Source organism: Silene latifolia, chromosome X (genome assembly GCF_048544455.1).
Source record: "Silene latifolia isolate original U9 population chromosome X, ASM4854445v1, whole genome shotgun sequence".
Lineage (NCBI taxonomy): Eukaryota > Viridiplantae > Streptophyta > Magnoliopsida > Caryophyllales > Caryophyllaceae > Silene > Silene latifolia.
In genome coordinates, this window is record NC_133537.1 from 318,626,905 (window position 1) to 318,643,215 (window position 16,311).

General features: G+C 37.8%; 1 protein-coding gene and 1 non-coding gene across 2 annotated transcripts; one reads left to right on the plus strand and one right to left on the minus strand.

The window, feature by feature from the left end:
- The first annotated feature begins 695 nt into the window (after positions 1-695).
- Positions 696-803, plus strand: LOC141624138 (small nucleolar RNA R71). Its single transcript, XR_012533949.1, has one exon. It is a non-coding gene; the product is annotated as a small nucleolar RNA R71 (small nucleolar RNA).
- Positions 804-8,241: 7,438 nt separating this feature from the next.
- On the minus strand, positions 8,242-10,551 carry LOC141620634 (uncharacterized). The gene is made up of 4 exons (XM_074437454.1): positions 10,217-10,551; positions 9,844-10,171; positions 8,523-9,615; positions 8,242-8,456 (listed from the first exon to the last, which is right to left on the minus strand). The coding sequence occupies exons 1-4, from the start codon at positions 10,549-10,551 to the stop codon at positions 8,242-8,244; spliced, it is 1,971 nt and encodes a 656-aa protein (XP_074293555.1).
- Between the last annotated feature and the right edge of the window lie 5,760 nt (positions 10,552-16,311).

Consider the following 16,311-nt stretch of genomic DNA (forward strand, 5'->3'; position numbering starts at 1 on the left):
TTTGAACCATCAAAGCCTCAATTTTACCTCCTCCTTGGTTATTTTGTTGACCATTTTGTGGCGGACATTGATTTTGTTGGTAATTTTGTTGACGTGGTCTTTGTTGTTGGTTTTGACTTTGATAACCCGGTGGGGAATTATACTTTTATTGTTGACGAACGTACGCATTTTGTTGTTGTGGTTGGGGTTGAGGTTAAGGGTCAAGCACATTATTACTTCTACAAGACATATTCGGGTGAAATTTTGAATTCGGGTTATAAGTATTGGAAAATGTGCCCGGTGGATATGAATTTTGTCTAAAAGTTTGATAAGCGCATACCTCTTCCATAATAGCTTGGCATAGAGCGGCATAATGACCCGCACCCCCGCAACCTTCACAAACAATGATTTGGCTAGTAGAAGAAACGACATTGAGTTGTTGAAGAGAATCCCTAGCATCTCGTTCCACCAACTGTTGTTGGAGTAAGGCAATTTGAGCTAACAAGCCGGGATTTTCGGAGGATTCTTCTTTACCTTTGAGTGGCACACTTTGGGAATTGACATATTGCGCGTCATGGATCGTCATAGATTCGATTGTGGCATGAGCAATATCGGTGTCAATTTGATCAAACCGCCCATTGTTGGCGGACTCAAGAATCCTTCGGGGCTCGGCACAACATCCATTGTAGAATGTTATAGCTAGCAACCAAGCATCCAACCCATGATGTGGGCATTATCTTTGCAACTCCTTGTACCTCTCCTAAGCCTCATATAAGCTCTCAAGAGCTTGTTGACGGAATCCGGTGATTTGGCTCCTCAAGGTTTGAGTTTTCTCCGGTGGAAAAAACTTTTGATAGAACGCAAGAGCCAATGTCTCCTAATTTGTGATTCCCATAGCAGTGCGATCGAGGCTATTGATCCATAACTTTGCCTTGTCCTTCAAAGAGAAAGGGAAAAGTATTTCCCTAATTTGAGCTTGAGTGACGCCCGTTTGCCGAATCATGGAGCAATACTCGCAAAAGGTTTGCACATGAAAATTGGGATCCTCCAAAGGACTTCCCCCCAAATTGCTTCCTCTCCACAAGGCTAATGAAAGCTGGCTTTATCTCGAATTCCGGCGCGGTAATTTGAGTAGTTGTGATACCGGCCGGAAGCATGACCGCGTTGGGCTTTGAGTGATCGGAAAGTTTCACCATCTTTTTAGCTGGAGATGGTGGTGGTGGTGGAGATGATGAACTAGAAACCTCCTCCTCTTCAAGAGCTTTTAGATCGTCTAGGTAAGACTTTCTAGCACTTTTAACTTGCACGGGAGAAGCGGCTTCTTTCACTTCTTTCCAAAAACGTTGTCTTCTCCTAAAGGTTTTTTCGAGCTCGGAATCCGGTGAAAGAAAATCTCCACTACGAGAAGACCTGGGCATAAGACAACAATCTCTAGAAAATGATAAGTAACGGTCTCAAGGAACAAGTGTTCCTTAAGACAAAAGAAAACAAGATAGAAATCGACAAATCTAAACGCAATAAAACCGTCCTCCCCAGCAGCGGCGCCAAAATTTGATGGGATTCCTTGGAGCATTAAAGCAAGAGTTGAAGAAGAATAGCCGGAAACCCACGCCCCCGATCAGGGTTGGCAACCCCGATCGGGATTGACCACTTCTTTGGATTTTACATTTTGCCCCTATTTTACTATAAATAGGGGCCTTAGTCCGTCATTAGGAAGGTCTTCTTTATATCTTCTTTACGTCTTTCATACACTATTTCACTCTCATTTAGCCTTAATAAAAATTATCTCTTAGTTTTCATTTGTAGTTTCAATATTGTTAAACATTTGGTTATCAAACATTTGGTTATTTATATACTCAAGCATTTGGTTCTCATATGTTCTTCTTTGCAAGTTCTAGTTTCTAAATTCCATTTCCATTACGGTAATTTTAAATCTAGTTTATTAGTTTACATTTCTATTTTAGTTATCACATAGTTTATCATTAGTACTTTTATTATATCACATTAGTTTAATATTACATTTTATGTTTCATCATTTAGTTTATATCATTTTTATAAACATGTCTATCATTTCTTACATCAAAGTTTGTAGTTTACACTTTAACATGAGTAGCTAAATTTCCTTAGTCTAGGGACTAGGGAAGCCATGCAAAATCTAATATATGTAAAATGATAAATTAGGTTGATATAATATTGTCTAATTGTTTCTATCACATGTTTGCATTGACACGTTTAATCATTTGTTATTGGCCGTAATCGTAGATTAAGTTTGTTAATTCGTTCTATAAGTCGAGAGGCACAGAATTGGACTAGACTAAGTATGTGTAGTAGGACGACCTAGTCATAAATGAAAGTTTCTCTAGGACCCGGTCTATGGTTGACACTAATATCGTGAGGTGGGTGTCTTTAAGCCTAAACAATTGACAATGTTATTATTACCGAATATAGCATGAATATATATTTACATTTGCATGTGTGACCCGAATCCACTAGACTCCTTTAATCATATAGTTTACATCACTTTATATTTGTTAATCAACAAACCAACCAACAAACCAAACCAAACGTAACCGACCTTGATAGAAATCTTTTCATAGCATTTCATAGCGCAATTCCCTTTTCCTTGTGTTCAACCCCTATTACTACATTAATTTGTGTCTAGGGAAATTATTTTTGCATAGGTGTGCGATAGCCTATCAATTACTTACCAAATTATGAAATAACTCCCTTTGTTTACATAAATTAGAATAGCGTTCTGCCATACAAACAACATCCAATGGAATACCCAAATCCTAGCTTCTACGACCTATAATCCAAGGACCGAAATGAGATAACTTGTGCGCTACCTTATTATTATGATCCCGGGGATCTACCAATAATTTTTTTATGGTCGCTTCTTCCAATCGTTCTTATTTGTAGGTCTTGCACCACCACACAATCACTTTCCACCTTGACCTCTTGTTGACTTCATTTCACGACTCGCTACCTCCTGTAGACAAACTTTTGAATCATACGTCTGTTTTTCATGACTAATAAGTTACGGCCGCCAAACTTTAGAATTTTAGACCTTTATACAGTCATCACTCATCACATTCCAAATACGAAGTTGATACGTCGATTAGTTTTTCTTTGTTTAGTGCAATTAATAGTAGAATGATTAAATTTTAGTCTATGTTATAAATAGATTCTCAAAAGTATATGCTTATGCACGCATCATCGAACTTTTAACTCATTGATAAGATGAATATAGGGATTATAAAGGAAAATCTAAATCTGCAAGTAAAGTTATTGATCCCTCGTTGTGTGATATTAAAAAATGCATACGGAGTATGAAGTTATCTCAACTAAGGCGTGAAAATTGCAAAACGGATAGAACGAAAACATATACTCCCTCCGATTCACTATGATCTTCCACATTGCTTTTTGGGGAGTTTTTAAGAGAAAGGAGATTTGTGGTGGAAAATGGAGGAAAATGAAAATAAGAGAGAGAATGTGGGGTCACAAGTCATAAAAACCACAAATGATAGACTAATAAGGAAAGTGGAAGAACTTAGTGAATTTGCCATTTTCGGAATTGTGGAAGATCTTAGTGAATAGGAGGGAGTACTTAACTAAGAACAACTGAAAACAAAAAGGAAAGTCTACATCTTAAATAAGTCATATACCCTAAATAAAAGTTAGTCGATAAACCGCCGATAAAGATAGAAATATCATTGGTAAAATAAGATACCTATAATATATCTATATAGGGGAACCAACCTTGATGGTTTTATTGGAGTATGGATCCTCTCCATTTCCTTCTCTCCATTTCCTTCTATTTCCTCTAATACAACAATATTAAATCACTATTCATCCTCCAACTCATCAAACAATCAACCGTTGGATCGTTTCAAAACGAAATCTTAAACGTTAATAAGAAATGGAAGGAAATGAAGAGAGGCATAAGTGAAGAGAATCCCAATTGATTTTATTGATGATGAAACCTGTAATTAAACCAACAAACTTGTATGAGACTTCAAAGAAGTAGAATCATTAATAATGCATCTCTAGCAATTAAATAAATAGAAACGGCTCATAATAAAAAAAATATATATACTTCCTCCGTACCAAAAGGTAACATGGTAAAAATTGGGAAAATCAAGTAAAGAGGGTAAAAGTGGGGGCAAAAGAGGAAAGCAAGCTTGTATATTGGGTTAGTGTGTGGGGCAAAAGTTGATATTTATGTAAATATAAGGAGGAAATAAGGGTATTATTGTCAATTTACAATCTATTTATAGTATGTTACCTTTGGATTTGTACGGATACTTTAGGCAAGTGTTACATTTGGATTGGTACGAAGTGAGTATAAAACAAAAAAACATAGAAGAAGATTTAAACTAAGCATATCAAGCCCCTAAAAAATATTACGCATGCCATGAGAATAGGAAGTCATGCTTTATATAAAAAATATCTAATCTTTGTGTATATCACAGTTTCATACAAACACAAATCCATCTTTATCTTTATCTTTATTATTTAATATCGCTAAAGTCTTTCGAAAAAATTGGGGACTCTATAAACGCTCGGAAAAAAACTTCCTTTATTAATATAGATAAATATTAATTGATTGTTTATCAGTACGGAGTACTATTTTAGCAACGAAACATTTTCGACTTAATGTAAATTAGAAAGTCTATCAAAATTTTACTCATTATATGATTGTCCTTTGAACACAAGAAAATTAAACCTAAGCAATTAAGTACTTCCTTCATTCAACTCCATTCTACCACTTTACTTTTTCACGTTTGCCAACACTTATTTTACGTGGTAAATATCGTTAGTTACATATTTGCAAAAATTGTAAAAGTTAGATATTTTTAATGTAATCGTAAAGATGAATCAAACAAGATCACAGATGAATATATTTTCACTTTACGTATTGAGAGAAAATTGTAATTAATGTTCATTTGTGAATAGTGAACAAAAACCAAAATGATAGAGTGGAGTTGAATGGAGTAAGTATATCTTTGTATATACGACAAACATAAATTCTCATTTGTGACGGACCATATCCGTCGCAAGCTTGCGATGGAGCGGATACATACCAAATAAGAAGGAAACGGGCGGATCATTGTGCAAGTGGGCTGAGTATAGAAAATAAGGAATAGGGGAGTAGGCGGCATAATTTGGTAGCATTAAATGTATATCAGTATATGGAGCCCATTTCCTCTCCATTTCCTAAAAAGAAATGGAGAGGCAAGTTCCTATTAACGGTGCGGATCGCATATGCACAACATCTAACGGTTCTAAATTTACGCATAAAGATAAAGGAAAATGAAGGTGAAAGGGGAAATTATTATTTTAAAGAGATTGTGAGAGAAAATGGAGAGAAAGGAAATGGAGAGGATCCATTTCCGAGTATATGCATGTGTAACAGTGTAAAGTCACCTCAAATTTTCCCACCATCACACACCATTTTTTCATCTTCCACAACTTCAAAATTTCATCCTCCAGAAATGCTTTTGTGTTTTTGCTTTTGCAATTACTGGCATCATTAATATTTTTGCTTTTGCAATTACTGGCGTCATTAATAGTTTAATACCATGCCGTATTTAAATGCTTTTGTGTTTTTGCTTTTGCAATTACTGGCGTCATTAATACCATGCCATATTTAAATGCTTTTGTTGTCTCAAATTTTCGTCAATAACTACTATACCATATTAAATGAATTAGTTACGTTGAAAAATTCATATAAAATACTTCGTTTTTTACTAAGCATATTTATTAGTTGAATCCTTTGAATTGAGTTGTTTTAGAATTATATATGTACTTCCAAAGTTTATGTTCTACTTCGTTTATTTCATTTTATAAGTCGTTTTAGTATACATATTATAAAACAAAAAGAGGGTATATATTACTATAATATGAATAAATTTAATCTCGTCAACTTAATAACTTTATATGAAGTATTTAAAATAAATATATAGGAATTTAAGTTCCGGTTAACTTTGTTTTGGATCGAACACAATATTGCTCAAAAGGATGAGATATATATAAATTTTACGCCTAAATTGAGCACCGTTGTCGGAGAGTTAAATTTCATCTACACATGACATCTTTTGGTTATTAACTTTCCGCACCCCCATGATCTAAATCCTAGATACGCCACTGAACTCACTCCCATCATCTTATTTTTCTTTGTTATTTGCAAAAAGTTATCATTTCATTCCAAAAAGAAAGAAATTACATTTGCAAAAGACTAGCACTCTAAGAAACTAGAGACAGATTGCCTGTAAACTATAGGCCATAAAATGCCCAAAAAAGAAACTAATGACATGCCTATTGAGTAGCTATACTATGATTACTATTCTTTACTTTTCGTAAAAGCCTGATTTTTACAATGAACTGAATCCTGCTGATAATAGCCTGCACAATCCCCATTCTATTGTGAAAAATTCTGCAATTCCGTTCTTTCCAGATTTGGTGAACAGCAGTAGTGAGAGAGAGCTGAAAACATATCATTTTCCAGTTCTTCTGATCAGAAATAGTATGGACTTTCCTTAGCTCCTGCGGTAGAGTATTACCTGAACTGCATATCCCCATCCATGACAGTAGCCCTTGCCAGACAGCAGAAGAAAAGGAGCATGAAAAGAATAAATGCAGGTGTGATTCTTCATTAGTACTTCCACATAGATAACACCTATTAGCCAGGTGAAATCCCCTTCTTTGCAAATTGTCAAGAGTTGCTAGGTGATTCTGAACAGCCATGAAGCAAATTATTCTATGACTGGGAACAATTGCAGATTGCATGAGACTAGTGGCCCATGATCCTGCTGAAAAGGAATTCCTGAGAAAACCATATACTTGAGAAAGACTTAGTTTCTACCCTTTTGTCCAGTTGATAAGAAGTCGCTTTGCACTCTTTGTATACTCCCCGCCCGAGTCACAAGTTTATCCCTAGCGTCTAAAATACCATTAAACCTTGCAGAGAAATTATTATTATTGTCCAGAGTCCATATATCCTGATGTTTTAGATTGTAGGCAGCATGGCATTGAGCCCAAATCCCCTCTGCATTATCAGACAATTTCCAAAGCCACTTAATCATCAGAGAATGATTCCAAGCCTGGATATCCTTTATATTGAACCCTACAGCACTCCAGGGGGCACAAATATTAGTCCAGCTTTTAAACACCATCTTTCTTCCTTTATCTGGGATCCCCCCAGAAGAAATTCTTACAAAACCTTGTTAAGAGTATTAACCACCTCCCTAGGAAGAAGAACATAAGAACTCTAATAGCTCTCAAGCCTAAAAATGACAGAGTTAATGAGCTGGGATCTACTTGCATAAGACAGCAACTGAGAGGACAAATGTTGCACTTCTCTGTGTACTTTAGTAATTAATTGATCATACATGTGTTTGTAATCCTAGATGTGTGCAAAGGGATACCCAAATACCTGAATGGGAAATGGCCAGGGGCATACCCAGTATCCTACTGAATATCGTGAATTACTTCAGAGCAATACCACCAAAATATATGCTAGTCTTCTCTGCATTAGCATACGAGTCCGAATGCCGAGCAAAAGTATGAAGCACTTCCTTAATTGCATTAACAGAGGGACAATCCCCTCTTATGAATATCATTAAATCATCAGAAAATATGAGGTGAGTCAAATTCAGCTTGCTACATTTAGGGTGATAAGAAACCTGCTTTCCCTGACAAACAGTCCTAAGATACTTTGATAAGATCTCCATGCTTAAAACAAACAAATATGGGGACAAAGGGTCCCCTTGTCTTACCCCACTCTAACCTTGAAAATATCCAAAGACTCCTCCATTAAGCTTTAGAGAAAACCAAGTGTTGGTTATGCAGCCCATTATCCAATTTCTAAACTGATCAGGGAAACCATAGATCTTAAGCATGTCATCAATAAAGTCCTATTGCAAAGAATCAAAAGCTTTCTTGATATCAACCTTGATGAGACATCTTGGTGAGATATTATTCTTATTATATCCATTCAGAAGAGATTGGGAAAGCATGATATTTTCAAAAATATTTCTACCCCTGATAAATGCAGCTTGTTCTTCACCCACAAGAGTAGGTAAAACAGATTGCAGCCTTTTTGAGATTATTTTACTAACTGTTTTATAGAAAACAGTGCAACATGAGATTGGTCTAAAGTCTAAGACTGAAGAGGGAGCTTGTTTCTTAGGAATCAGAGTAATGAGGGTAGAGTTGGCTTGCTTGGCCATTTTCCCAGATTTAAAGAAACTGTGGACTGCCCTACAAGTAGTCTTTGCCTATGATATGCCATAAGGATTTAAAAAACCCAGATGAAAATCCATCAATGCCTAGACTGCTGTTGGAATCAATACCAAACACTGCTTCCTTTATTTCTTGATCAGTTATATCCTTGATTAAGAGGGCCTTGTCAGCAGGAGACATAACATCAGAGCTAAGCATTGCCACACTCAGAGGTAAAACAATGGTTTTAGTGCCTAGGAGAGAATGATAATAGTCTTGAAAAGTAGTTTCTACTTTAGCCAGACCCTATTGAATAAGACCTTGAGAATCTTTGATAGCACCAATGATCTGTTGATGCTTTCTTTCAGCTATTTTTGCAAAGAAATATTTGGAGCAACTATCAGCATCTTGGATATGTTTAATCTTAGCCCTTTGCCTCAAAATTTGCATCTGAGCTTCCTTAAGATTGCTATAGGTAGATAATAAGACCTTCTCCTCAGTGATTAAATGAGCAGAAAAAGGATCCAGTGAGAGATTAGCTCGAAAGGCTTTGAGAGCATCCTTTGCATCCTTCATTTTAGCAGAAATACTAGTGAATCCATTCTTATGCAGTTGTGTGAGGGCATGTTTGACATTCCTCAGTTTATCAAACAAGCAAAAAATGGGGCTGCCTTGCTTATGAGTATACCAAGCTTTATTTACAGTTTCCTCATAAGCAGGATGAGAAATCCAGCTATTGATAAAATTAAACCTCTTGTGAATTTTTGTATAATCAGAGACATAAACAATCACTGGAGAGTGATCAGATAGCCCTGCTTCTTTGAAGACAGCATGGGAAGAAGGAAATTGAGATAGCCATGCAAGATTAACTAAAGCTCTATCAAGCTTTGACCACACTCTAGATTGGAGATCTTGCTTATTAGTCCATGTTAAATTAATGCCAGTGTTATTAAGATCATCCAAGCAGCAGGAAAATAAACAAGAATTAAAATCCAACATGTCCTGAAGCACAGAGGGATTAGGACTTAATTTTTCCTCAGGGCTTCTCACAATGTTAAATCCACCACGAACAATCCAGGGAAGAGTAGTTCTAGTGGCTCTTAAAGCAGACCAGAGGCGCTCTCTATCTTTAGCAGCATTAAACCCATAAACCAAGCTCACTTGAAGATCCTGATTGGATGCATGATGATGGGCCACACAACTAATCATTTGGGCTTCAACCATGACATGGGAAATAGAAATAGTGATGGGATTATATAAAAACCAGATTCTACCATTATAGTGCTTTTCATAATTGCAAATCAATTTCCAAGTTGAGAATTTTTTTGCAATTTTTGAAGCATTAACAGCCTTCACCCTAGTTTCAAGAATAGCTAGAATGTCAAGATTTTTGGTCCTCAAAAAATCAAGAACCTCCTCATGTTTAATAGGACAGTTGAACCCCCATTATATTCCATGAGGAAACTTTCATTGAATATGTTTGTCTGGTGGAATCTGATCCAACTGGGGATCCACTATTATATTGCCTGAACATCCAGAGTGCATTATAGAAGCAGATTCAGAAGAGACAGAAGCATGACAGGGGAGTTTCTGACCTAGCATATTGCATTCTGAGTCATCATTTCCCTTATCATTTCATACCACATTCAGCATCTGATCTGAGGTACCACCTAGTTCAGACTGATCAGGGGCCAATATTAGAACATCTTCATGAAGGGAAATATCATTAGCTAAAACTTGAAAAGAATTAGAAATAACAGTTTGAGAAGAGCTATCCTTAGAAGGAGGGACAAAAATTTCCACAGGACGTTCTGAGTGCATTTTAGGCTTCTGCTTGGAAGAAGATAAAACAGTAATAAAGGATCTTTGACCTTGTTTAATGCAGCCTGAGTCAACCTGCCTCTTCTCTGTGACATCTTTCCCACAAGCTGAACCTAAGGTACCACCTGGTTCTGTGGTAGGAGAAATACTTGTTTCCAAGGTGTTAGCTTATGAAACAACTAGATTAACTAACTGGGAAGAGCTAGCCATGACAGGAACAACTACTGGATGAGTTTGAACCTGCTGAGAGGCCTTATTGGAAACCTCAGATCCTCGATTTTTCTTACAAGTCCTGCTAGTGTGTCCCAATTTACCACACCACTTACAGTAGTAGGGAAGCCATTCATATATAATTTTCTGAGAAATTTGGCCAAGATATGGAACGTTCAAGACAACACACTCAGGCAGGTCCTGAGAGACATCAACCTCAACCATTACACGAGCAAAAAAGAGTTTTTCTTTAGATGTTGTAGCATTATCAGCATATAGAGGCTTACCAATCTTACTTGTTATCTTACTAAGGACCATGTCAGACCACAGGAAAGGATCTAGACCAGGAAATAAGATCCAAACTGGCACTTTAGCAACTCTATCTATCTCTCATAGAAGAAAGGCGACCATTGTTTAAGAATCAGAGAATTCTGATTAATCTTTCATGGCCCTTGTCTTAGAACATTGGTCATTTCTTCCTCTGAAGAAAACCTAAAAGAGAACCAACCTTGTCTAAAGTATTGGACTACAGGATTGGCAATGCTACCCTAATTCTTAAGCACAAAGTCCTGAACAACTTTCAAAGAAGGCTTTGCCCCAAGAACATTTCCCATCAAGGTGAATTCCCATAATTTTAGCTCCTTTTCAAAATCGAATTGCTCAATTTCAATCTTTGTAGACTGAACACTAGATTCACAGAACAAAAGATTCATTCCTAATTTCTGCTCTTTAAGAACAGAGGACCATTTCTTGCCATTTACAGTATTATTCACAACAGATTTAGGTGTAACTGAAGGATTAGTAGCAGGAATATCAGAATTCACAGCAGTATTAAGCACAATATTATCAGTAACAACACCCTGTACATAATTAGGTAGAACTATATTCGTAGCGGAATTAGGGTTACGAGTAACAGAATTATTAGAATTATCCACATTTGGGGAAGAGACAGCTACATGAGAATTATTCGGAACATTATTATTCACAACAATCGTAGAAGAAGGAGTTGCAATATCAGCATCAACTATGGCGGAATTGATCAAAGCATTGATCGTCCCCAATATCGGTAAAGAAGGGAAATCCTCCATTGAAATATCCCTTGTGGAAAATTTTTCAAGAAAAACAGAGGTCATAAAAATGGTGAAAAAAGTTTCATGAAAAAAGAAAGAAAATTTTAGAAAGAGAGAGTTTTAGAAAGACCAATCTTATTTTTCATTTTTTAAACATCTCAAAATTTCTGAAATGATCCAACTTTAACATTCATCAAATTTTTTTTTAAAAAAAGGTGGATAAACATGAAATTATATTGATTTAGAGGACGAAAATGGCGATGGCGCCATAATTGATGAAGTTATAGATAATAGTACTCCTCACGACGATGAAGCTTATGACAATGGCGATGAATAAATGTTTGTATTCTTCTAATTTACGTAATAGTATTTCTACATTGATGAGAACTTAGGGTATATTCTTATTGTTAATATTTTCATAGAACTTAGGGCATAAAACACTATATGATTTAATTAGATTTTGTATGTTAATTTTGACGATGGTAATGGGTTGATTTCTTTTTATTATTTTGTATACATGGATGTTGTATGTATGAATGATGTGGATTGTATGAATGATCTAAGGCTATTAAGAACGGATGCTGCAATAAATGTCCGTATGTTTGAATATGTTATGAATGAATGGTAATGTTGGGAGAGGACGAAAGATGTTATGAGATGTGGCTTATGTTTGAATATAGTCATATATTCAATTAATCTCTGTATTTTTGGTCCTTTTGTCACCCTATCAATCTGTGTAGGTATAGAATACCCAAAGTTATTGTTGTCAAAAAAAAAAAAAAAAGAATACCCAAAGTCACTGCTTTGGTTTAATGTCTGTATTTTTTGTCCTTATGTCACCCTGTCAACCTTTATAGGTATAGATTATTCAAAGTAAGTACTTGGGTTTAATGTTTGTATTTTTTGTCCTTATGTCACTCTTCAACCTTTGTAGGTATAAATTATTCAAAGTCAATACTTGGCTTTAATGTACGCGGGTCACGAACCCCTTCAACTTAAACCCGACCCAATTAAATCCCATGCTCTGGTAATGTCGACCCACTTACAGATCAGGTCATGTCAGATTTGTGTTCGTGTCACATGTAAACGGGTCACGAACCCCTTCAACCTAAACCGAACCCAATTAAATCTCGTATCGTATTAGTGTCGTCTCACTTACAAATCGAGTCATATCAAATTTGTGTTCGTGTCACATGTACGCGGGTCACGAACCCCTTCAACTTAATCACGACCCAATTAAATCTCATGCCTTGGAAGTGTCGACCCGCTTACAGATCGGGTCATGTCAGATTTATGTTCGTGTCACATGTAAACGGGTCACGAATAGGGATGACAGTCCCACCCTTACCCTGTAGATATCCATCCACCCAAAATTAAGGGGATATGGATGACGAATTTTTTTCGAATTTAGGGTAGGATATGGATATGTGTGAATTTAGGGTGGGATATGAATTTTCGTCTCTCACCCGCTCCGATGAATCGTCCCTATAAAAAAAGTAACTCAGTAATTAGTGCGAATTAACCAACAAAACAGTGGAATTTGTTTTACACAATATTATCGTTATTAACTTAAACTTTCTCTTAAATAGAGAAACATAGAGGGAATAGGAATGAAGTCTTAGAGATGTAAGTATGTTAACATTTGAATAGGTCAACACCACAAATCTTGGTAGACCCTAAATGAGAACAAAACAAATATATACGATGAAGTTGAAAAATGTGATCAAAACTTCATACCAATAGAACTTGCACTAAAAAAAACCTTAATAATTTACCTTAATTGGAATAGAATCATAGGAAGATTAGTGACACATTTAGTTCTACTAACAATAGGGATGAGAAAAATTTTGGTTTATAAATTTTGCCTTCCAACAAAAATATATAAACAATTGAGGGTGCGTTTATGACTTTTGAGCATCATTTTTTCATTATTATCAAATTTAATATAAGTATAAATATGAATCAAGGTTCATGACTTTTGAGTTTTGAGCATCATTTTTTTCATTATTATGAAATTTAATATAAACATAAATAAGGAGGAAGGAGAAATGGAATGTATAAGATTTGCTTGATTATTAATAATTATAATTTTTATTTTTTTTACAAAATCTACTTTATACAAGAGTGGTTTAAGATATTATCGTATGTAATTAAATATGACATATAGATTATGGTAGATAGTTTGGCTTGCCTTTTAATTAGATTTATAGATTATAGATTTTTTATTTAGATTATAGAGTTATAGATTTTTCTCAGTATTATGAAGTCTAATATAGACATAAATATGGCATAAGGAGAAATGGAATGTGAAAGGTTTGCTTTATTATTATTATTATTATTATTATTATTATTATTATTATTATTATTATTATTATTATTATTATTATTATTATTATTATTATTATTATTATTATTATTATTATTATTATTATTATTATTATTATTATTATTATTATTATTATAAAGAGTGTGTGACTTTCATTATAATAAAAATAAAAGGTTTACATGAAATTGGTGGGAGCCGAGAGACAACTGGGCTCCCACACCCTTAGCAATAGTAAGGCTAATACGAGTAAAAATGTAAGCGGCTACCCGAGCCCCAAAGATCCCGAGATACCGAGAATTTCGGATCCGCTTGAGCAAGGCAACAAGATCCGAACTCAACTCCCAAGCGAAGAAAAGAGAAAGGTAGGAAACCATAAACCCGCCACCGCGCACAAATCCCCATACTTAGCACACTTTCGCCGAGCAAAGATCGGGCCGATAACCCGCCCGCACAAAATCGCCAACCCGGTCCGAGTCAAAGGTGAAGAACCCGTCGGTCGACGCACACATCACGCCCCCGTCCCAAGAATAAAGCAATAAATTCGCAGGACGAAGAGAGCCACCATGCCCATCAACCAAACCGATATCAACCTCCTTCCCGCAGAAATACCAGATCTATAGCAGATGTCGAAGAGAGTGTCCCGGACAAGGTTATGCCGATGTTTAACGCCCACAAGATGCAAAGACAAGAAACAGCGTGGTCCCCAAAAACATCCCCAAAGAAAAAACCCGAGAGCAAGCAGACGGGGCCTAGATACCGAGAATAACGGAACACCCAGGACGATACCCCCAAAGACACTACGGTAAGTCCTCCCGTTCATAGTCCGCCCCAACCCTGCGATAGGAACCGCACGTAACCAATCGAGGAGTGAGAACCCCGCCGAGACCGCCATAGAGCGATCCGGCGAGGTGTCAAAGAAAAAACAGACTCTGAGGCAGTAGCAACCGTCGTGAAATAAATGTCTGCCAATTTCTTCATAAGTTTGGGGGCAGCAATTTCACTAGGGTGACCTAATATATCGAACTCGTAGTCGCAGTAAACACCGTGCGGCATCATCAAAAGCAGGGCCAGCAGCTACAACACGGGAAGGGCCGAGGAGCTTAGCTCGCAAAACCCAGACCGCAAGCGGGACGCAATAAAAGCATAAAACAAAACATCTCCGGCCGCATAAACACCAAGGCCACCAAGATGAAAAGGGAATGTAGCAAGGCGCCACTGTCAATCCCCAAAACCCGGCCCTGACGCGGTGACAATACGTTCCAAGCTAGAACGCAGAGCGGCATCAAAAGGAAGATGGACAGACCCAAAAACACTAGGGGAGCAAGTACGAAGGGAGAAGTAGAGCTTAGATATACCAGTACAAGCTCGAAGAAGAAGCAACTCACACTGCGGGTCCTCAATCCTCGCAACCAAGTCCATCAGCTCAATGGTCTTAGTTACTCTCGTCGCCACAATCTCACTGCTAAAACCAGGACAAGTACTGACAGGTCCTCCCAATACTGTAACACCGCGCAATGGCCGAGAAATAGAAGTGGGGAAAACCCCCGGAAGCCGGCTCCGTGGATCCTTAATGAGCCAAAAGACCTCCGTCTTGGAGACATTTAGGTGTAAACCAAAACGAGGGCCATCCAACCTAATCAAGTCCAACACCTTCCCCACCTCCAAAGTATCTCCCACAATGGTGCCATCATCTAAGTACCATGCCTGCAAAGTGAGGTCAAAAGTGTCCCGGATCTTGCAAACCAAGGGATGCAAAACCAACGCGAAAAGCAAAGGCCCCAATGGATCACCCCGCCGAACACCCCGACAAGACCACAAGCAGTGCTCCTCATAAAAAAGGCGGGCCGGGCTGGAATAACAAAACTCCACCCAACGGGAGAGAGCCGGGCACCGACGGCGGACCTCCTGAAGCATGGTCGAACGGTCAACAAGGTTGAACGCATTCTGGAAATCAACCAGCAACATAGAAAGCCCCACCTGTTCCCCCCGAGCCTCAATTAGCCGGTTCAAGGCATGCAAGATAGCCTCTCCTCCACCGGACACACCCACCCGAATCGAAGCCCATCAAAATAAGAAGATAAAGACGGGCCAACCATAGAAGCACCAACCTTAGAGACAAGCCGTCTCCGGACCGTGCACCGACAAAGAATAGACTAACTCCACCACCCGGTTTAACGAGTGGTGTGAGAGGGGCGCTGGCAATGTACTCACCCAGAGGAAGAGGGCACCGACCCTCAAGAAAAAGATTAACCATCCTAGTAATAGAAGTGATCAAATCATCGGAGATAGCCACAAAGCCGCCACTCAAACAAATCCATAAGGTGCCGAGCACGAAAACCATCCCTCCCACAAGAAGTACCACGAGGGAAGCTCCGAATCATATCCAAGACCACCGCGGAAGAGGCAACCAGAGGATGATGATCCCCCGACAGAGGAGGCAATGAAGGAGGCGGGGCGACAGGATGCTTCTCACGCAGGGCCACAAGAGTGGCATCGGAGTAGGGGCGACCCCAGAGGAAGAAAGCACTCGACAAAGCACGAAGATAATGGCCATCGATATCTTCCGCCGGCATTGGCGGAGGTTAAGGTCACTCAAATCGAGATCCGCATCCACAGAAAAAGAAGAAGGACCCTCATCAAAGCACTCCAGAATAACCGCAAACTCCCCCGTGTGTCCCCCAA